The 23,461-nt window shown below is 45.2% G+C and overlaps 1 protein-coding gene across 2 annotated transcripts in view; it reads right to left on the bottom strand.

The window, feature by feature from the left end:
• Positions 1-23,461, bottom strand: part of RELN (reelin) — a 370,687-nt gene that overhangs the window by 11,775 nt on the left and 335,451 nt on the right. For both annotated transcript variants that reach the window (XM_048499920.1, XM_048499921.1), the window contains exons 56-63: positions 22,951-23,193; positions 21,358-21,533; positions 20,833-20,906; positions 13,848-14,009; positions 13,250-13,407; positions 11,572-11,791; positions 10,207-10,404; positions 7,645-7,743 (exon numbers count right to left, since the gene is read on the bottom strand). In XM_048499920.1, the coding sequence (XP_048355877.1) occupies positions 7,645-7,743; positions 10,207-10,404; positions 11,572-11,791; positions 13,250-13,407; positions 13,848-14,009; positions 20,833-20,906; positions 21,358-21,533; positions 22,951-23,193 (1,330 nt within the window). The remainder of the gene's footprint in view (positions 1-7,644; positions 7,744-10,206; positions 10,405-11,571; positions 11,792-13,249; positions 13,408-13,847; positions 14,010-20,832; positions 20,907-21,357; positions 21,534-22,950; positions 23,194-23,461) is intronic.

The following is a 23,461-nucleotide window of genomic DNA, read 5'->3' as shown; positions in this document are numbered from 1 at the left end:
AATTTTACCATTCATTCTTAGAGCATAAGGGCCATCAATGAGTGAGCGGAGTACACCCGCAATCACTTTTGGTCAGATAAACTGGCAGCGTGGGCAGGACAAGTCAGCATGAGAAGGCACCTGAGATGTCAAACGATTGCTGTCACTCTCAGAAAGTGTATTGGTTCATTTCTTGATGAGAGGAAAGCCATTAATTTTGGACGTATGCATGCCCTCCCCGTATGGAGTTGGAGCAGCGTTGGGCGAGCAATTGGAGGATCTGCGGGAAGGTCCAATTGCGATGATATTCTTGCACGCTAATCTGGCCAACGGAGCCGAAATTCACGCAAATTGGATAAGGAGGCATTAGCAATAGTGGCTGGGGTTAAGTAGTTTCATGATTAATGCATGGGGCCACCATTTATGATTGCGTTAGCAGACCATAAGCCGCTGTTGGGATTATTTTCCTCAGAGCCAGACACCACAGATATTGTCCCTGTGAATGCTGGGCGGTGGGTAACAACTCCCTGGAATGGCATATGATTATGGTCTCTTGCAGCACCAGTCGGAAAGAAAATTAATACCGTGATGCGCTTGGAGTCGCTTACAGTACAAAGGGGAGGGAGGAAGATCATTCCACTCCCTTTGAGTATTTTGATGTTGGAATCAAGTATCAGAGCCTCCAGTAAAGCTGCAGAAATAGCAGAAAGGTCAGCTAAGGACCCAGTAAAGGTCTGAAGCCTTTGAATTCGGCATGGAAGTTGGTTGGCCATTGGGTGTTAGAGGAAAAATTCAGACCATTTGGAATGAGGCAGCACGAGATATCTAGTCCACAAGGGGCGCTTACCGTGGGGAAATGTGAGTAGTGATCCCAGCAACTTTAAGGATTAGGGTGCTGGAGGCCTTACATGTAGGGCACCCCGGAATAGCAGAATGAAGGCATTGGGTCCGGTAGTATGGCGTGTGGCGGCTGGAAGATGGATAGTGAAATAGAAGAATGGGTGGCCGGTGGTGCAGGAGTGCCAGATAACGCGACTTCGCCCCACCTCAGGCCCCTACCTATCAATGGGAGTCCACAAAAGACCGTGGTCAAGTGGGCAAATATATTGATTTTGCAGGGCCTTTCCAAGGCCAGGTGTTTCTCATCGTATGGGACTCATATTCCAAATGGCTAGTAGTAGTGCCAGTAATGTCAATGACATCACAAACAGTTATTAGGGCACTGCGTAAGCATTTGGGTAAACTCCATGGCCTCCCCGGATAATGGGTGTGGTATCGGATACAATGGACAAAGGCTATATCCAAGCGAGTTTAGAGTATTCCTGGCTACACGGTGTTATTCGGCCAGGTTACCTCGCCCCCTTTCATCCGCTACCTAATGTTGGTGGCAGAAAGCGATGGTGCTGCATAACGAAGCGATGCATTGCAGCCAATAGTAGAGGGGATTGGCAACCGCCGGTTGGCTAATTTTGTTAACACAGCACATAACACCGCGTACAGCCACCGGGAGGAGTCCCGGCGGAGTTGCTAATGAATCGGAAAACTTACAACGCTGCTGGAACCGAATGCATCCCGATTCAGCTGATGATCAGCCCACGGAAAGAAGATCAGGGTGTTGGAAAGCACCTCGGACATTTGATAGGATGATACGGTGTATGTCCTGGAAACAAGTGGAGCAGGATCCATGTTGGGTCCCAGCAGTTGTGAGGCAGCCGACAGGCCCTTGTCTTATAGGGTGGAAACTGAAGAGGGGCTTTGGTGATCCGCAGGACATGTTGGACCAAGCAAGGAAGAGAGTGCGCCAGGTCCACCAGGTAGATCAGGAACCCCAGGTCCCTCGAATCTAGGGCGTTGGATGGGGCAGAGATGGATTGCAGGACGAGGGAAGTGCAGTAAATAGTCCAATTTGTCCCAGAGGAACCTGGGGCTAATGGGCAACAGGGATGGAGATGGCGGATATGGAAACAGCAAAGGGTCCAATTGTTTTGCAGAACCAGGGAACAAACACAGACTCAGGAGCTAGAGCCGAGCTGAGTGACTATCTCAGCTTAAAGAGAACTCTGCACCAGACTATTACAGGAGCTAGGGGGAAGGTGTAATGTAATAGGGCTGATTTGTGAGGTACTGTATTGTTCTTAAGAGTCTGCAGCCGTTGCACTGAAACTGGTAATCAGTAGGTGTGTTACTGGAGCACAGCCGCAGAGTGATTTGTAGGCTATGTGTGAGTAGCAGCTTTGAAATAAAAGCACCATGTTTTGGTTCCTCCTGACTCCTGGATTCTTTGAGACATAACAGTATTGTTGAGGTTTTCACAGATGATGGATTCAACTGGTTGTCGTGGGCGTTTGGTCGGTGAGCTTTTAGGGGAGTTTAGTGATCTTGTTCCCAATACTTGCCTGCATCTGTGGCTGGCATCTTCAGAGGCGTGACACAGAGAGGTGAGTCTGTAATAAGAAGTCTGGCACAGTGTATAGTATCAGACTTCTCTCTCTGTGATACACCCTCTGAAGATGCTAGCTAAGGATGCAGGTGAAATATTAGGAACAAGATCTACCAGAACACGGTCACGCAGCCTGGAAAACACACAACAACCAACATTGAAAGTGATGCTGTTTGTGGGGTGGGTGGGGAATCTGCCCTGAAACAGCATCATTTTCAATGCTGTTTAAATCTAGGGGAGCCCAGATTCTCCCTTTAAAGTGGGATTTAAAAAGGAGAATCTTGGCTCTAGTCTATAACAACATTAAAAAAGTGATGTTGTTTCAGTAAGTAGATTCCTCCACCCACCCACCTCCCAAACAGCATCACTCTCTAATATTGTTTTAACTAGGGAGCCCAGATTTGTGAGTTGGGGCATGTGTTCAGATTTTGTGAGCTGCGTGGCATGTTCTATAATGTGATTGTCAGGACTTTGAGGATGACACGGGTGCAAAAAAAAATTCTTTGTTCTTTGGTCATAGTGGGAGGGCTGCCTTTGGTCTTGGGGAAATTCATTGAAGGTGGGGGCGCAAAACTCCAGATTTTTGCACCTCCGGCTCCATTTCTAGCTACAAGCACCTCTGCAACTCCAAGAAAGGGCTTTAACGAGGTTAATGGGAGTGATAAGTTAGGAGGGCTGCAGCTCCTGTTGAAAGTTAAGGTATTTGAAAAAAAAGGATCTGGAAGCACCTTTCTTTCATCAGTCTATCATTCGGGTTAAACGGAAAGGCGTACCTCGGGTATCGTGGGTCCCTTGACATGTTTTGTGCCTCCCGGGACCCCTGAGAGCCTGGGTGAAGTCTACTGCAGGGGCACGAAGGTCAATGGTTTCCCACTTTACCAGTGTTAAAATCTGTTCACCTTAGTGTAACAAGGTGTCTGCCTTTTCCCCTTCGAGCAGCACAGCCCTCATGCCTTATCATAAATTGCTTCTGAAAAGAATCTCAGACACAAGAGTTTTAACATGCAGAGTCTGTCTGTGTATGTGTGTGAATGGGGATAAACATTTGAGAACCATAAGTCCCAAGTTCCACTGGGCATGCAGAATTAGCAGCTACTTCAGATATGTACAAGCACCCTCGTTGTGCATACCATCTTTAGTGTGAACTCTCTTCCTTTTTGGTTGGTGACTGGGCTGTATACATTTATTCATATAAACATCCTATTCAGATTCTGAATGCAGAGTGGGTGAATATAAGCTCCAGGCTTAGTGGTGATGGCCACTAACCTGGATAGCTTTAAAAGGGGCTTGGACAGATTTATGGAGGAGAAGTCGATTTATGGCTACCAATCTTGATCCTCCTTGATCTGAGATTGCAAATGCCTTTAAAGCAGACCTCAGGGTGATCGTTGAGCAACAGCGGCAGGAAGGCCATTGGCGCTCACATCCTAAGCATGTGAGCTCCTAAAGGCACCTGGTGGGCCACTGCGAGTAGCAGAGAGCTGGGACTAGATGGACTTTGGTCTGATCCAGCTGGCTTGTTCTTATGTTCTTATGTTCTTATGTTAGGCTTGCTCATGTATCCCTCCATGTATGCAGTATGCTGGGACTGTGTGTCAACTGAGTGAATCGATTCAAAGACAGGCGAAACAGATGTGTGGACAAGGGAATTTGGGCAGTCTAGCCTATCACACAGAGGTGGGGGGAAACTGTACTTACTGGCATTCTTTCTGCTGCACACTTATTAGAAGTAGAGAAAGCCCTATCTTTTGCATCTGACCACTTTATTGATAAGCCATCAAGAAACGTATGTGATTTACTACAGCATGTTCACCTTCTTCTTGAGCCTCTTAATGATGGAACATCTGTTCATGACTATTACTGGCTGTTCTAAAATCTGGCTAGCTCTTTACAGATTGTCTTCTTTATGAATTGCAATGGTTTAAAACATTTTATTTGGATTACGTAACTGATTGATTTGAATATTTTTATGAGAGAGATTTTTAAAAATTGTTTTAAACTATTTTGAGAGCCTATGCAGACAGGCCCCATGAGGGGCATGGAGACCTCCTAGAATTGCAACTGAACACCAGAGATCACTTCCCCTGGATGAAATGGCTGTTTTGGAGGGTGGACTCTATGACTACACCGGATGAACTCTCCTCCCAAACCTCTTTTCAGGCTCTGACCCCAAATCTCCAATAATTTCATTACCTAGAGTTGGTAACCCTGTGTTCAGCAAAAAAGGCATATAAATCTAAATAAACAGTTACAAATATCTTTCCTGTTCTATGATATAAATACTTTGTTTCCCCTCTTCTCCAATTATTCTTTCCATTCCTCTTTAAAGATTTAAAAAGGGACTTGCCAACAATCTATGACCTACCTCATGTGAAACTGAAACCACTTTCACTTCTAGTCTTTTATTTCCGTATTTGAGCATTACTATACATCAAATTATGTCTGATGAAAATCAAAATTAGGTTTATCTTTCTGCTTCAAAATTAAATCTCATGGGCTGATTTTTAACACGACATTTAATTTGCTTCACTGCCAGTGAGCACAGCTTTGCCCCAGATATGTTCCCTCTGTCCATAGCCAACCCTCCCTCTCCCTCATGCCACTTTGCACACCTTTCCCCTTGCTCCCCTTCCATGTTGCTGGCTGCTTTGTGTAACAGAAAAGAAGCTCACTCAAACAACACCAACCTCTAATTCTCTTGACATTTCAAGACATCGATATAAAAAGAGCTTGGAAATAACAACCCACAGTCCTCTGGCAGCACCAGCAGCAGGAAGTGTTGTGTGGAGGGGAGGGAAGGGACGGGACGGGACGGGAAGGGGGAGAGAATATCTGCTCTAGGACAGTCCCCTTCTTTTGCAGCCTGTGGTCCAGAGAATTGATTTGCCTCTTTCATTTGGGGGGGGGGGAGATTTCTTTTGGAATAGCAATATTGACATAAGTGCATCTTAAAGGGCTAAGCCAGCAGTCTTGACTACCTGGAGTAATGAGATCTGTGCCTTTAAGAATCACTGGATGGGCGATGTTAAGAGAATGAGGCCTGGAGAGCTCTCTGCAGAAAAACTCTGGGGAAAGGGAGAGTGTCTCCTCGCATGTAAAAAGAGAAATGAGAGGAGAGACCTCAGCAAGCCCATTGTGAAGAGAAGAGTCCTGATGTAACCCTTCCATGAATAATGGACCAGCAAGGTGTGTAAAAAATTATAAAGCAGGTGAGCACAAACAAGGTCTTAGTGTTGGGTAATGGTTGGAATTTGGGGTAGGTGTGGATGCCATGCAAGCAGGTGCCTTTCACTGCAAAACAGAGCTGGACTAATTAGAGATGAAGTTATTAGAACAGTTATTGTCATTAAATTAGGGCTCAATAAGCTACCGTAAATTTTATACTCAATCTATTATTAACCAATTAACAATGGCTTAATTAAAATATTACCATATGAAGATACAATTATTTAAAGTTTTGAAATGTTTAGTAATGCTAGACCCTCCCAGCTAATTCATTATTATTCATTTTTTATACTTTGGATCATTGTCTTCAACATATTGTCCCTGATCCAGCTGAAGTTAGTCACAAGAAAATCCTACTGATTTCAGTGAGATTTAAGTTAGTTCTGATATTCGATGCATTGGTTTGAGTGGGTTTTAGGCTGCAATCCTAAAAACACTTACCTGGGAGTAAGTCCTACTAAATAAAATGAGACTTTCTTCTGACTAACATGCTTAGCATTGCACTGATAGGCACAACTAACTTCAGCTGGATTGAGGTGAGTAGACGAACCAACAATGCAATCATATCTTCCCCAGGGAAAGCTTTTGTTAAAAACTGATAATTGCCAAGTCAAATATTGTGCCAGTTAATCTTTCAGCCCTAATTTAAACATTAATTTAAACATTAATCCAAAAACCAGCAGTTAAAAGTTAATAAAAGTGGATCTTATTCAAGCTCCAGTTTCTACCAAGCTGACTCTTGAAATGTTTTCAGTAGAGTAACATTGGAACCTATTTATTGGGAAGCACACCTCTCTCAGCCAATCACTGTAGCGATGAGTCCCAGCCCGTCATGATACTAGAATTTCAGTTCTATAGGAACCAAATTTAGAGAAAAAGCAGATAATCTTTATGTGATAAATACAGAATGAATTGGTTATTCAGGAAGTTGGACCCACTTTAGCCAAAGGCAGAAACAACAGAGCAAGGATATATTTATTCTTGGTATCCTGCTTACTTAAAAAAATGAGAAAATGAGTAAGATATTAGTTGCTAATGTTGAAGGCCAACTCACTCCAGTGGGTTGGATTAGATAAACTGCAAGTGGAAGGTCTCATGGAAACAGATCTTTCCCTGCCTCCCCATGGCCCTCAAAAGGCTAAAGGTCAAAGGCAGTGGTGGGATTCAGGAGGTTCACACCACTTCGGCAGAACCAGTTGTTAAAATGGTGCTTGTAAACAAACAGTTGTTAAATTATTTAAATCCCACCACTGGAACCAGTTGTTAAATTATTTGAATCCCACCACTGGTAAAGGTCAAGATGAAATGCCATGAGAAACAGGGGCAGACAGGATTAAAAAAGAAAGTGAAATTGCTCCTCCTATGAACAGGAAGTTTGTCCCACTGTATTTGCTTGGCTAGCATTAGAGGAAAGTGGGAATGAGCTTGACCTCTCCTTTATTGCAGCTCCCAAGACTTGTGGGATTTTGACCCTGAGTTTTCCTCAATTCCTGACATCAGCTTTTTGAGCGGAGTGGGTGGGTGGGTATTCAGGGCTGTTTGAGGAAGAGGAAGGAAGGAAAAGGTCCTCTTCTACAAGCATGTTGTGTTTGTTCAAGGTTCATGAAGTCCAACCCAATATGGACTCTGCACCCAAAAGTGCAACACACACTCTTGTTATTTTAGCACTATGCTGTAAAAGAATGCAAAGAGCCAGCTTTATTCTTTCCAGTTTAGAAAGTGGATAAATGCACTACACACAGCCTTATATTTAGACAAAGCCACTTTAGGCACTCTGTATGGGTCAAATACATGGGCATTCTGCAGTTCTTTTGGTCCCAGGCATTCCCTTTTGATTTTTACTGTAACTGAACACCAAGGCAAGGGAATGATGTTTAAAAGGGGAGGGAGGATTTTGCTGTAAACAAGGATAACAAATGTATACTTTGTACCATGCAGCGTCAATATTGGTACTTTCTGAAATGGAGCAGTGGCCACAGCAGACAATTCTTTATACTCACTGAACAACTTCTACGTGGTCCAATGCCCACTGGTCATGACCTGTGCCATTGTGGCGGGGTTGCCACCAGCGGAGCAACACTCCCTTCATTCGTGCCTCCCTGGGACAAGAGACAAAGAAGGTAGTTTAGACAGCAAACAAGCTCCAAGCAGTGTGTGCATTACAGATTATTCACAAATGAAGTGCAGTGAGGATTCAGTTACATTTAAAGCTCTTGCAGTTCATCTATTTGACTGTACATCACATGCTATTCCAGAAGATTCAGAGCTCCATTTAAAATGTATTCAGCAATCAACAAACAAATAAATCTGGGAGAAAAAAATGCATGGTTTGCCAATGTCATGAATTCCAAGGCCACGTCAAGATGCCTCACTATACAGACGTGGCCTTTTAAAGATTGCTGAAATTGATCAGATGCCAAGGTGGGCTTCAGGTGTTGTCGTCATTATCATCATCATTGATTTTTAAATTGCTCTCCCCCATCAAAAGGGGTTCAGAGCTGTGAACATCAATAGTTTTTACAGGGATATATATATATATATATATATATATATATATATATATATATATATATATATATATATATATATATATATATATATATATATATATATATATATATATATATATATATATTACTTAAAAAAATGAGAAAATGAGTAAGATATTAGTTGCTAATGTTGAAGGCCAACTCACTATATATATATAAATTTAAAATTTCTTTTCCCACAATATGGTGCCTTCTATCTATGAGGGTGAGGCCAATAATAAAACAAAAAAGAACATCAAAAGAAGAATTTAAAAGAGGAACAAAAAGCCTTTAATACTTAGGAATACTCATGCAGTCATGCAGTACAACTCCCAACAACTGAGGCCATTTCCGCACGGCCATGCTTTGGGGGTGCGTCGGCGTAAATGACGCCGATGCCCCCCCCGGGACCGTTAGCACGGGCAGTCCCGGTAGGGGTGGGGAAGACGGTGCAGCCTGTGCAGAGGCTGAGCCGTCCTCCGAACGCCTTACCGTCCCCTCCGGCCTTCTGGTGCGTTGCACAGGCCAGGGGATACGCCCCCCTGCCCTGTGCGACAGTTCTGGAGTCGCAGGGCAGGGGGGCGTGTCCCCTGGCCTGTGCGACATGCTGGAAGGCTGGAGGGGACGGTAAGGCGTTCAGGGAAGGGGGGGAAAATGGCACCTTCCAGCCGCTGCTTTCAAAAATCCTCGCTCAGAGAGCGAGGTTCGAAAGCAGCATCTTCGTGCCACTCGGGGATTGCGATGCAGCAGTGGTGGCTGTGCAAACCCCTCCCCAGGGACGCTATTTTTAGCATCCCTGGGGCGCTCTTTACCGCCCGTGTGGAAAGGGCCTGAGTGTCGCATCAAGTTGTAGGATGCTGAATCTGCTTCCTATGGGACCTTCTCAGTGCACATGGAGATCCACAGCAGGGCAAATAGGGCTCCCCCTCAGCTGTTTTGAGTTTGGAAAATTCCTTCTCTTCCTGCACTGCATTGCTGAGTCAAATCAGGCCCTGGAACATTTTGAATGTTAGTTCCCCAATATCACACCTATCCGTAAAACAGGCTGAGGAACTCTGACCCAATTTGTGGCAGATGTATGGTCCAATTTGGCCCTTGCCACAGTGATATACAGAAGCAATCCATAACAGTAACAACATCTGTTAGCTTGTTACGTAGTAGTTTGCTGTGATGGTGAAACTGTGCAGAATCTAGTTTAGATATGCAAACTAGTTATGGAACTTCAATTCACATGTTTTGAACAGAGGTTTCAATTCTGATAAGGTCCTGGTTTAAAGAATCAAATGGCAAACCCCTTCTGCACTTTCAATTCACTTTCAATACACTTTGTAGCTGGATTTTACTGTGTGTAATAGCAAAATCCACTTGCAAACAATTGTGAGAGTGGATTGAAAGTGCATTATTCTGCATGTGTGGAAGGGGCCCTAGGGTTCTCAGTCCAGGGTTGATCTCTGATATACATTTGAGGGTAGAGGATATGTCGAGGAGAGATTGGGCAGATGGGCAATTTAGACCTCCTCCCCCAATTTTTTTTCTCCTTTTGACTGGTAAACTTTGATTTGGAGACTGATTTTGGTAAAACAGCTATGAGAATGGTAGCAAGAGAAAAGAGGTGGGAGGGATTTCTGAATATGCTATCAAACATTCAATTCCATCTAAGTTTTATTCGCCTTACTATTCACTAAAACAAACCAAAACAAAGTCTTGCATACTTTTCTATAAACTTTTAAAATGTTATCTGTGGAAAGTTATAGGTAAATTCAAGGCCACGTGATTTTTGCTTAAGCTGCATTGATTCAGAAAATATATAGCTGTGATGTTGTTTCATTTCCTCCCATATCAAATTTAGAGAAAGGATTAAGTTATTTAATAATTAAAATATCAGTATGTCAGCAATAGTTTACTGTTGTATCCCCTAAGATTAGTTTAATTTTAGAAAATTCCACTAGCCCCACCCCCACTTTAATCAACAGTTGTTTTTGCTAAAATAAATTTTCTGCCTTAATAACAGATGTGATGTTTCTAAGAACTTACAGGGGTACGTTGTAAGACACTCTTTGGGCTTGTATGAAGTCCTTTGGTTGATGCTGGGCAATGACCTGCCAGGCAATTCCATTATTTATGCTATACTGGAGCAACACTGCCTTGTCCACCGTGTTTGGATCACTCAGATTAGTGTTGCAGCTATCAGTTTGCGAAAGGCTTCCGATTTGCAAAACAAACATTATTTTGCTGGGGGAAAATGATAAAGAATGGTAGTGTAAAAAGTAAATCGCAAGGCAGAAACAAAATCATTCCCAAACAGTAACCACAAATAATAAAACACATGTATAAAAATCTTTCCCATTAGCAAATCAGACGATAGCTTCCTAATATCTGTGAAACTTAGCAGCCTTTTCAATAATAATAGTAGTAATAAGAGTTGGTTTTTATACCCCGCTTTTCTCTGTCTTTACGGAGCCTCAAAGCAGTTTACAAACTCCTTTCCCTTCCTTTCCCCACAACAGACACCTTGTGAGGCGGGGGAGCTGGGAGAGTTCTGAGAGAACTGTGACTGGCCCAAGGTCAGCCAGCATGCTTCATGTGGAGGAATGGTGAACAAACCCAGTTCACCAGATTAGAGTCTGCCACTTGTAACCACTATACCAGGCTGGCTATTTTTTCACCTGTGACCTAGACACACGAGTAGGCTAATAAAGTCATTTCCCAAACATCCCTGTCCTAAAATCAGAAACTTTACAGGTTATACTGAAAGAATTACACCAGCTCCTGGAGGGTGATAGTGCAGAAGGCTATACAAAGCCACTAGGTTGGACCAAAGTAATTTTACTACCTGCTGCTGCCAACCACAAAGCATGCCTGTGAGTGAAATGTACTCATGCAAGAATATCCAGCACATGGACAGTTGTGGGTTATATAGGTTTGAATGTGCTCACGTATATCACATACTGTATCATTGGCAGCACAGTGTGGCATGGTGTGGTGTAACAGCACAGAGAAAGTGAGACAGCATCCACTAGTGGGAATGCATTTTCTACTAAACCTGGCTATAGTCCAATAGTTCATTTGAGCAGGACTCCAAAAATGCCCCAAATTCTGTTTTAGATCATATCTCTTCAAATTAAATGTTCATATTAAAAATTAATTACTGAAAACTATTATACAGTCAAGAGTTGCTCTAGCTCCAGACTGCCAAGAGCACAATTTGTCTGGAAGTCATTCTCTGCTCAATAATAACATGATACCATGTTGGTAATAATCCCTGTAGTTTTATTGCTCACTGTTACCCCTGTTCGTCCCCACCACTAATTCCCTAAATGCAATCGCTATCAGTAGGGCACACATTTTTTAACATGCTCTTTAAAGGCAGCACTTCAGATTCATGATTTACAAGCTTACCTTGCTCGAGTCAGATCCAGGGGCTTACTTATAGCTTGCCTTATCTGACATCCATTGAAATACAGGGAGTCCCCATGTGCATAGGGTGCCAATTGTCCACACCCATTCCCTATAACTCCACCTTGAATGGTTTCCCAATTTATTTCGGTGACTCTCACTGATTCAAAATTATCTTTAATATAACTTGGAAGTTCATGGCTGGAAACAGAGCAGTCATCGCCTAAAAACAATTCAGAAGAAAACTGTAACATGGACCAGGACCACCATTGAAATACTATAACTAAAAATGTAAGTTCATGATTTACAAAGTTAGATTTAAATTGTATTTTGACCTCGGATGGAAGCAATGTGAAGGTTAAGGATGCTCTACATAACATTAGCAGTTTACTAAGAAGAGATTTTTGTCCTGTCACTTTAGAGCAGTTTTGAAGCCATTATTTAAGCAAAACGCACATTATAATTTTTTACTTGTGTCTTAGTTTCCCAGCCTGACTTGGGATCAGCTATGAGCTCTCTACTGGGAGCTCACTTCCCAAGTGCATGAGACCTCATTTGGTTTGGGGTCACAACATGCAGGGAGAAAGGGCTTCAGCTGTTGGCCTCGTTGGCAGGCTGTGGACATAATGACTGGCTGGCACTGAAGTAAGCTGTGGCAAAAGATGGTGCCCCAGTTGTGGACCCTCCCCCCCACTCAATCATAATCTGGTATGAGTTTTTAAAGATTTCAGTACCAGTTTAAGATATAACTGTTCTCAAAAGCATTATATTGATCTTAGTTGTCTACATATGTTTTTAAGGGTTTTTTTTTTGCTAATTTTAGTGTTGCTAAAATTGTTGCAGTGGTGGTGGAAAGTGCTGACAAGTCACATCCAACTTATGGCAACACTGCAGGGTTTTGAAGGCAAGGGACATTCAGAGTAAGTTTGCCATTGCCTGTCTCTGCATCACAATCCTGGCATTCCTTGGAGATGTCCCATTCAAATATTGCCTACTTGAGAATGGGTTAGTTAGGGCCATCCAGTTTAGAGTGAGAGTCACTATACCCACTGCATCATGTTTCTGTCCAAACTGTTTTTGATGCTACTTGTAACTAGTGCTTCTAACAAATGTCAGTTTTATGGTATCGTTTACTAACGTTTTCTGCTATTGTAAATGTTTCTACAACATTTTAGAATTTTTTTAAAAAAAATTAATATATAAATAAAAATAAATAAATAAACTTTATTCATTTCTGTTCTTTTTGTTACAGCTATTGGTTGTTATGGGTTTTTAATTCAGGTTTTAATTTTTAAAATTTTATTTGAAACCATTTATATCCTACTTCTTGCCTTTTCACATGCACAAGGAGAGTAACCATTTAAAACTGACAGTTTAATTACAAAAACAATAAAAGCCTGTGCCTTCTTTACTAGGCCAATTTTGGCCAATTGGGGTGATGAAGATCCCTGTTTTCAACACCTTTTGGGGGCACTGTCTAGTGTACAATTACTGGCAGGTGAATGAGGTGCTCAATAGTCATAATTTTTCTGGCATAGCTGAGAATTCTAATGCTGACTTTAGGAATCTTGGCACATTGTTACACGTACACTGAAAAGGAAGTAAATTGCAGACATCCTTCTTTGCTTAATCTAGAATTATTTCACATGAACTAGATTTAAAAAAACAAGTGGAATGAGACCTTGGTATCCTTCATCACAAATGCAAATGGCTCCAGTTGTACAGTATCCATGACCACTGCAGAGTTTTGGGCAAGCTTCTCCAATGTATACATGATCTATCGCCCAGCTTTGTTTTTCTGGTTCTTCTCCTTTTTGAATCCACCGGAACTGGGTTGCGCTACAAATAAAAAACCCTCCTCGTGTCACTATTCAGAATAATAACATTGCACACATCATACACGTGAAAATCATAACCATTTCAGGCAATGAGTAGCAACAGGAAGATTTATGCATGTTTGCAGCTGTGATGAGTGATATTCTGGGCATTAAAGCTACAATATTTTAAACTTCTGCTTTAAGATGCTGTGGAGTCTGCAGGACATTAAAGCCATATACTGTCTTCTCCCAGCACATCAGAAATAATCAAGCATCATATTTGTACAAGCTTTCATTCTAGTAGATATTCTGTGGCAGGCCCAATTTATTTTCACTAACAGAAAATGTCTCCCGAAAGTGCTGCCTTAAATTGCCTCTTCTTCTACTCTTCTTCTAACTGGTGCCATCAAAACAGATTACTTTTGTATAGAAACACAGTGAAATGACCTTTTGCTAACCTACCTGGAAGATACATGGTCCGGCAACTGGATAGTTATTCTTTTCCAAGTGGAGCTATTGACAGAGTTATAGATGGTGGCTTCATGGAACTGAAATGGGGAGCAGCCAACACTATTAGAAGACGATGGGAGACACTGTGTCTGGACAAGCTGCCAAGAATCTGACCTGTGGGAAGCAAAGGGAAATGATGTTGTAAAAGCAGCTGAAAAGAATAATGGAAAAGTCAAGAACCTACCCCAAATTACAGAAGTGGTTTTTTTTTTGTCAAAATATATTCTGAATCAAAGACTTATATGGGGCCACTTCAGATCAGGAATAAGGCACAAGGAGAAGATTTAAACTCCCTCCACTCAAAATCCCAATCTGAATTGGGCCCCAGGTGCCTTATTTTTAGAAAGGAAAAAATCTGGACGTTCGGTTCATAGAATTCCAAGTGTCGCATCTGTTTGGGTTCATCTGAACAAAGCTACATCCTCCACCTAAGAGTGGATTTTCTCTTTCCTGCCCAGTCCATGGTAGCATTTACTAGAAGTAAATCTAGAAAGGCCAGGGGCTATGGGAATAAGAGGTTACAACCTACCTATCTCACCCTGACCTAACCACAGTGACCCATGCAATGGGCACCTCCAGGCTACACTACTGTTATTTGCTCTATGCAGGGCTACCCTTGAGACTTCTTCAGAAACGTAAGCTGATCCTGAATATAGTGGCTTTGATCCTTACAGAACCCCATTGGGGGCACATATTTTCTACTGCACCCCACACCTTAGAAGGGGAGACCTGGCGTTCAAAGGCTTTTATGGCCGAGGGGAGAATAACAACTTTAAGACTCTGAGACGCTGAAACGCTGAAACTCGGAGACCCTGAGACCCTGAGACCAAATTACGATCGCATGAACCAGGACGACGGAATGCGGTATCTAACCCCCTGTTACCTTACCGGGCTTGTCTGTCTTCTCTGCTCTGCCGATGTTTGTATCGTCACTGGTGCCCCCATTAGAACGTGGGTACCTATCGCCCAGAGCAGCTGGGCTCATTGTGAAACTCCCTGGCACTCCCCTGGGGCCTATAGGCTGCTGGTCGAATCTGGAACCGGGGGGCTATCGGTTGACAGGGGATCCTGCTCCGTCAGCTGGTCCCGGCCGGCCGAGGAGCCTTGCAGCCGGAGGGGCTTGTGGAGCCGGAGGAAACCGGGGAGCAACGCCTATAGCCGAAGCCAGAGGCGGAGACTACGACGTGGGCAGTGGCAACGTGTGCAGTTGGCTGTGGGGGCCTTCCCCCCGTCCCCTAGGGACCGTGGCTGGTGTTGGGGGATCGGTGGCAGCGATTCCCCCCCCCAATTCTTTCCAACATGGCCAGCCAGCTGCTACTGAGAATCGCCACGTAGCTCCTCCCATAATAACGTCACTGAATACATCAGAATACATCAGGAGCAGTTCCATCCTCTGCCACAGGCGACAGCAGAGCGCCCAGCCTTGTGGCCAATCCTGGCACTTTGGAGTGGACATTGTTACACTCTGCCACCCCGCAGACATAGTTTTTCACTCTGCAGACACTCTTCAGACAGAGTCCGGCCGTGGTTTTAACAGGGAGGTTGGGTCCAGCTCCCACGATCTCCTAAACCATCGAAGACCCAATGATACACTGGGCAGCCGGATGTTCCCAGTGGAGTGGTTTATACAGTGGGGAGTTGCTGGAACTCGAGCATATGGTGACATTATTAATTTACAAATCGTATATACCAGCTGTGAGAGAGCTGGGCGTTTTATTTTTATTTTTAGGACATATATATCAGCTGTGAGAGCGCTGGTTGTTCCATACACCGATACTGGTTTCTAGGACTGATTAAGGGGCCAGTGGCAGTGGCCTCTGTTGATTACTATCTGGATTACATCTGTGTTTAGGCAACTTGTTCAGGTGGTGTGAGCCCTGACCTGCCGTCTACATAACAACTATAACAAATATTTCATCCCAGGAATATTCCCCACCATCACTTTTACCATCATCTTTACCATCACCCTCGCTGGGAACCTAGATGACAACAACGCCCTTTGAGGATTGCTCTCCTTGGTTCTTTATCTAGCACCTCCAATCTGTATTTTTCTTAACTTGATTTACTGTTGGTAACTTAAGGTTACCAGTCTATTCGATAGATGATTATTGGTAGTTGTTAGTGTATATAGTTTATATTTTGTGGATAGTGTGGGATTTGTATTAGTGTCTATTATGGACAGCTATTAGAGTTGCTTAGAGCCAGTTCTATAGCTAGTCTGGTCTAAGGCCAGACTGATTAAGACTGGCATAACTAACTATTTGGGAGTACTAGCCGGGTTTTCTTTGGTGGAGGGGAGGCTGGTAGAGCCATGGGGGCACAAAGCCTGGGGCTAGGGATCCCCGTACTAATGGGGCGGGGTAGATATTGCGGTAGGCGGTGGCCATATGATAGAAGACACATGAGATGCAATTATGCTCGTTTGCCTTCTGACCTCCGACCTATCCCGAGAAACGATGGTGGTTGGGTTCAGGGACACCCTGCTTCGTCTTTGGTGTTAATCAGTGCCAGGTCCATTAATAATAAGACCATGGTGCTCCGGGATTTTCTCGGAGCCCAACAAGGGGACCTGGCATGTATCACCGAAACCTGGGTCTTGAAGGTGAGACCGTCGCCCTCGGCGAAGTCAGCCCCCGGGTTTAGCGTGTCTCCACCGATCCACGAACCCAGGGCCGGTGTTGCGTTGTTCATCCTGCGATTCTATTCCCTTCAGGGCAGCCCCGTCCCGGAGGTCACCGGCATAGAGTGTGTCGGCCTGGAGTGGTTGGCCTTGGAGAGGCTGGCTGTTCTCCTGGTGTACCGGTCGCCTAGCGCACCGAGAGACAGCCTGCCGCAGCTGCTGGAGGTGGTGGCGGACTGGGCGTTCGCGGTTCCCCAGACTCCATCGTCTTGGGGGACTTCTAATGTCCATGCCGACGCTGCCTCCTGTACAGCGGCTGCGGACCTAGTGTCATCCATGGCGACGCTAGGCCTCTCCTTGATAAATTCTGGCCCCACCCATGAGGCTGGGCACACGCTGGATTTGGTCTTCGGGTCGGGGAAAGGTCTGGTCAGTATCCTCTACCTGACAGAGTGCCATGGTCCGACCATTTTGCCCTGAAGGTCCGGGTGGACATGCGGCATCAAACCGATCTAGGCGATGGGCTGATTTATGCCCGCCTCGCGGAGACTTATGGATCCACTTGGTTTCCTGGAATGCTCTGCAGGACCCTGAACCCACCGGCACACTCGATGAGCAAGTGGAGGACTGGAACTCCGACTCTCCGCTGCCATCGATGTTGTTGCTCCCCGGCGTCCTCTACGCCCCCGCTCTCGGCGCGCTCCATGGTATACGGAGGAGTTGCGCCGTATGAAGCGGGCGCTTAGACGTCTAGAGCGAGTATGGAGGAAATCTCGCGACGAAGCGGCGCGAACATCTTATAGGACGCTTATGAAAGCCTATGAGATGGCGACGAAGGAGGTGAAGAGAATCACGCCCAGCGCAATTGTTTCGTATAATTCGGTCATTGACCTCCGTACCGGAGAGATCTTCAAATTCTCAATTGGATATCAGCTGTGAGGCTTTTATGAGCTTTTTTGCGGATAAGATCACGTCGCTCCGCCACGACCTTCCATCCACGTTGGCTACAATTAGCGAACTGGAGACTCCCGTGCCGTCTTCGGGGCCTTGTTTGACCCAGTTCTCCCTGCTCTCTGAAGCCGCTGTTGACAGAGCCTTAGCTGCTGTTAGACCTACTACCTGTCCTCTGGATCCGTGCCCGTCCTGGCTTGTGAAAACCTGCCCCCATCTGTTGAGTATCATCAATGGTTCTCTTGAGCAAGGAACCTTCCCGGATGGGTTGAAGGAGGCAGTGGTCCACCCACTCTTAAAAGACCATCGTTAGATCCAGGAGATCTGGCCAATTACCGGCCGTTTCGAATCTTCGTTTCTGGGAAGGTAATTGAGAGAGTGGTGCTGGAGCAGCTTCAAGGTTTCTGGATGACACATCGGCTTTTGACCCCTTCCAGTCCGGCTTCCGTGCTGGGCATGGGATGGAGACTGTTCTCGCCGCCCGTCACAGACACACTCCGCATCCAGCTTGACCAAGGATCGGCACTGCTGGTGTTGTTAGATCTCACCATGGCGTTTGATGTGGTCGACCACGACCTTTGACCCACCGCCTGGCGCCTCCGGAGTGCGGGGCACTGTCCTTCAGTGGATAACCTCGTTCCTCCGGGGCCGGAATCAGCAAGTGAGGTGCGGGGACCAGGCTTCCCGGAGGTGCCCACTACAATGTGGTGTGCCTCAGGGGACATTACTGTCCCCGCTGTTATTTAACATCTACATGCGACCCCTTGCTCAGTTAGTGCGGAGTTTTGGGCTGATTTGTCACCAGTGCGCTGATGACACTCAGCTCATTCTGTTGATGGAGGGGGAGCAGCCACGCGCCCTGCGGCTCTACAGCACTGTTTGGAGGCGGTAGCTGGTTGTGGTTGCGTCAGAGCAGGCTGAAACTGAACCCTTCGAAGACGGAGATCCTCTGGCTTGGCTGTGAAGGAGGGGAGGGACTTTCCAGCCGCCCGGTATGGGAGGGGGCCATATTGGCACCGACCCTCCGTTCGCAGCCTGGGGGTCCACCTGGATTCAACTCTCTCAATGGAGACCCAGGTGGCCCATACAACCCGGGCTGCCTTTTTCCACCTCCGTCAGGCCCGGCGACTGGCCCCCTTCCTCTCCAGAGCGGATCTAGCCTCGGTGATCCATGCAACGGTCATCTCCAGACTTGACTATTGTAACTCGCTCTACGCGGGCCTTCCCTTGCATTTGATCCGGCGATTAAAACTGGTTCACCATGCAGCAGCACGCCTGCTTACGGGCAGTACCTTTCGGGAGCACATTCAACCTGTGCTGTGGCAGCTGCATTGGCTTCCAGTAGAGTTCCGGATCATCTTCAAGGTGCTGGTATTGACCTTTAAGGCCATTCACGGCTTGGGACCATCGTATCTTCGAGACCGCATCACCCCATATGTCCCTAGGCGGCCTCTTCGATCAGCGGAGGCCAACCTACTGGTGGTCCCTGGCCCCTCGGCAATGCGGCTGGCCTCCACGCGGGCCAGGACTTTTACAGCCCTGGCCCCGGCCTGGTGGAACGCTCTCCCTCCAGCTGTCCGGGCCCTGCAGGACCTTGGAGAGTTCCGCCCGGGGCCTGCAAGACGGAGCTGTTCCGCTGGGCCCGGAGGATCCAGCGCTAATGAGTGCCCCATTTTTGGCCTCTGACACCTAGGCCGTAATTACATCATTGAGACTCACCATGCCCCCCTCCACCATGGGGTGGGAGGGTTTTTATTTATTATTTTTTATTTATTGATGCTGGACGCCACACTGCACTTTGAACCTTAACTTAAACTTAGATTTGGGTTTTAAATTGTAAATGTATTAGGAGTTTTACTGCTGCTTTTAAATGCTATTTAATACATTGTTTTAAATGCTGTACACCGCCCAGAGCCCCCAGGGGATGGGGCGGTATAAAAATCGAATAAAATAATAATAATAATAATAATATTCAAACAGTGCTCCATCACTTGAGCTCAGCGGCGAAGCTCCCAGGGGGCAGGGGGTGCGCGACGCACCGGGCGCACGAATTTGGGTCACGTGGGGAGGCGCCCCTCCCCCTTTCCCTGCCCCCCCACAATGCCCCCCCGTGGCGCCCCCCCACACTTACTTTAGAAAACCAAGCAGGCTGGAGAACAGGCCTTCCTGTTCTGGTGGAAACTACATTTCCCAAGGTCTCCTGGGCAATGCAGTTCCCACCAGAACAGGAAGGCCTGTTCTGCAGCCTGTTTGGTTTTCTAAAGTAAGTGTGTGAGGGGGGGGGCACCGCAGGGGGGCGTGATTCCCCCCACAATGGCCCCCCTGTGGTGCCGCCAGTTCCTGCCAGAACAGGAAGGCCTGTTCTCCAGCCTGCTTGGTTTTCTAAAGTAAGTGGGAATGGGAGTGGGGGAGGGGACACTGCCGCAGGGGGGGGGGAAGCCAGAGTGCTCACCGGGCGCACTCTGGCCCAGCTACGCCTCTGCTTGAGTTGGCTTCAGGTGGAGTACCTAATTAGGTTCAAGGTTTTGATATTAACCTTCAAAGCTCTTAATGGTCTAGGCTCTTTGTGCCTGCAGGACAGCATCTTTGAATACATCCTGCAAAAAGCATTTTGCTCTTTAGGCAACAACTTGCTGGTTGTCCCTGACCCTGAAGTAATCCAGCAATTATCGGTCAAAGGTTTTCATGGCTGGAATCACTAGAGTGTTGTGGGTTTTCTGGGTTGTAAGGCCGGGTTCCAGTAGCATTTTCTCCTGACGTTTCGCCTGCATCTGTGGCTGGCAGCTTCAGAGGATCTGATGGTAGTAAAGCAAGTCGAGTATATATACTCCTGAGGGTGTATGATACGGGTGCTAGGATCCTCCCCCCTGCCCTGCCTGCCACTCAGCCTCTTTGGGCGCATTGTGCGTCAGGAGAAAATGCTACTGGAACATGATCATACAACCCAGAAAACCCACAACACTCAAATAAATAATTTCATTCTTATAGCGATGTCCACATGCAGTTCATGATGTGGTTATTGTAGTCTCCAGGGTTAAGCTGAATGTGTGGTCACCATTCTTCTTCACATGTGAAGAAGGTGACATGTGTAGACAGCAGACAGAGCCTTTCTTTTGCTAGAGAAGGCACACAAGTATGTACCTGCATGTGTGAATCAGTCAAACACCCTCTTAACTGACTTCATCCAGACTAGCTTTATGGAGCTGCAATTTCATGTTGGGGGTATTCTTGTGTGCAGGACATATTGCATTTATACATCTGACTTCACTTTAACTGTAAAAATATGTTTGTAGAAGTGTTTGTTAAAGAGAAATATCTTTATGCCCATAAATTATCTTCATTGTGGTCATATATTGTGCAATTTACCGGGCATCTTTGGTGTATTCCAGCATTACTGAATGGAGGTCTCCACAAGATGTTGCTTCACAGCCAACCACAATCTGAAACAATGAAAAACATGTTATCGTTTTAACTCTAGTCTTGACCTTCTCTCTTTCTTGGTTTCTGCCCTGCCTTGAATAATATTTTCTCAGTACTTCTTCCGACAGGTCATAGCATGCACAGATCCAAAATTTCCAATCAGACTATCCTAAACTTTCCTGAGCTTTTGTTTATCATGGCCCAGGTATGGATGTGTGGCTGTAAAGACATTCTGCTTTAGATCTGATTATACAGTTGCCGCAAGAAGACTGCCCTTTTCTCTAGCTAAAACTTAGAATAGAAATAAGATACGTATTCATGCCAGTTTGGTGCTACTTTCTGAAGCACTGATGTGGTTCCATCAATTCCAGTAAACAACCTTTGAAATGGGCATCCACCTGTCAGAATTTCTGGACAAATCTGCCATCAGATGAGTCAATGTTTTTCTTAGGAAGAGCAGAAGCTTCTTACTTTAAACTGCATCATATATCCTGGTTGGATAATGAGCTCCCTGGAGGACAGGATATTGTGTGTCTGGTCCTTCTTCTTATTTGGCCAGTAGAGATGAAATGAAGGATTGCCACAGAATCCTGCAGTTCTGACTGCATTTGGATAGAAACTCCAGTTTTCTTCATGGGAAACACCTTCTGTTAATACCAATTAGACACAATTAATGAAACATGCATTCTGAAGTCCTAAATTACTTTGGGAAAGTAAATTGATTATATAATAATAAAATGTCCAAGTATATACAGGCAAGGATGATTTGGTGTAGCAGAATGGCATCCTACACTGCAGTATGGCCAATGTCTGGTGCCCTAGCTCACTCAGGGGCAATTTCCATTTGCTTGCTTCCATGAGACATTGGGAGCACCAACATTTAAACAGGTTTGGGAGTGAGGGGAAAGCATGCCTACTTTTAAAGAAGAAAGAACTGCTGGGAGCTTATTCTTGCAAAAGTCCGCATTTCATGTAGTGTGGTCCAGCTACACAAGGGAGCCCTACAAAGAGGCCAGTAGATTAGATTGGATGATTAGACAAGGTTGTAAATTCTGTACTTAATAGATGAGACCATTAAGTCCACATACCACTATCACTACCCCAGTGTATTTTCCACCTTGTTGATCTCTGTTGTCAGCTATGGCGTTATCTTAAAGTACAAATGGTGTCAAAACTTCATTTCAATATATGGTGGAAATATTGAAAACTACGTAACTTGCTTCAAATTCATTTCATATTTTATAAAAATGTAATCATCTTAACAGTCTTCCTACAATTTAAGTGAACAAAAATATATTGTTTCTTAATTTCTAATAACAGTATCTCCTTGTATACATGGTTTATGAAAGTACAAATGTGGACCTGAAAGCCCAATCACATCATGTCAAACAATGAGAATAATTGGTCAATTCCCCATGGTCAATTAATCACATGATACTCATGCGAAATAACCAGGTTTCAGGAAGAATTCCCCACTGCTTGAGTGACAAACAGGGATTCATCCCGTTTCTGGCACTGATTCTCCACCTTATCCCGTGTCCTGGCAGAACCTGCTTGCATGTACAACTTTTCTCCTTAGCACGCTTTTGATCTAGTTTCATGGGGAGGAACAGGGGTACAATTCCTGCTGTGGAGCATGATGCAAGTCTAGCAACCAATCAGCTCTCAGTGGGTACTGAGTGATGCGCACGCAGCCTCTTCCGGGTTTTGGTTAGCATAACGAAAAACCGCTTACACGATTAACCATTCACCTTTCGAAACAAGTGAAAACCCACTTAAATGCCTAAACGTTTATCCTCAGGTTCCTGCCCCAAAAGGTGCCCCAACACAGCACGCCAGCCAATCAGGAGAGACCTGCAAAGGAGATTGTATGGTGGTGGGGACTGCTACATTTCTGGAATCCGAGACAGGCCTACATGTCTTCACTGAATACATGGTGCGGTGGGGAGGTTGAAACCTTGATTAAAAGGTGCAGTTTCTTTTCAAACTAGGTTTGATCTAGATAGAATTTCCCCATGGGGAATCAACCATTGCAACCCTAACCCTTACAGCACACTTCCTTACCATCATCAAATGTATCTACCAATTGACTGGGATTGATCTCTGCTCCTCCAATCAACACATTATCTAGAGCCCACTGAGCACGATCAGAACCTGCAACCACAATTCCATTGTTGATCACAAATGGCTGCCACCAGCGCAGACGAGTTGTATTGGTCAGAGCATCTTGTGGGAGAAGTATATAGTCATGCCGGATGGATATATATTTCTGGTAATCCATTTCATGGAGCAGTGTCCAAGATATTCCTATAGCACACAGATTCAAGTTAAAGCAAGAAAAGTCAAAGTCTGAATTTTAAGGGGTTTGGATCTGAACTCACATAACTTGTTCCCCACAGCTCAGGGAATGGACTTGAGCCTGTTACAATGGCTCCTGACCACAAATTCACCCAGTTTTAGAATAGCATCAGGGGTGTAGCTATCTAAAATGGCACCTGGGGCAAGCACAATGGTTCGCCAAACACCCGGGTGACACATGGAGGCATGTTTGGCAGGCCACCACTGTCCTTCGCAA

This window comes from Sphaerodactylus townsendi, linkage group LG06 (assembly GCF_021028975.2).
Source record: "Sphaerodactylus townsendi isolate TG3544 linkage group LG06, MPM_Stown_v2.3, whole genome shotgun sequence".
Taxonomy (NCBI): Eukaryota; Metazoa; Chordata; class Lepidosauria; order Squamata; family Sphaerodactylidae; genus Sphaerodactylus; species Sphaerodactylus townsendi.
This window is presented reverse-complemented; position numbering and strand designations above follow the sequence as displayed.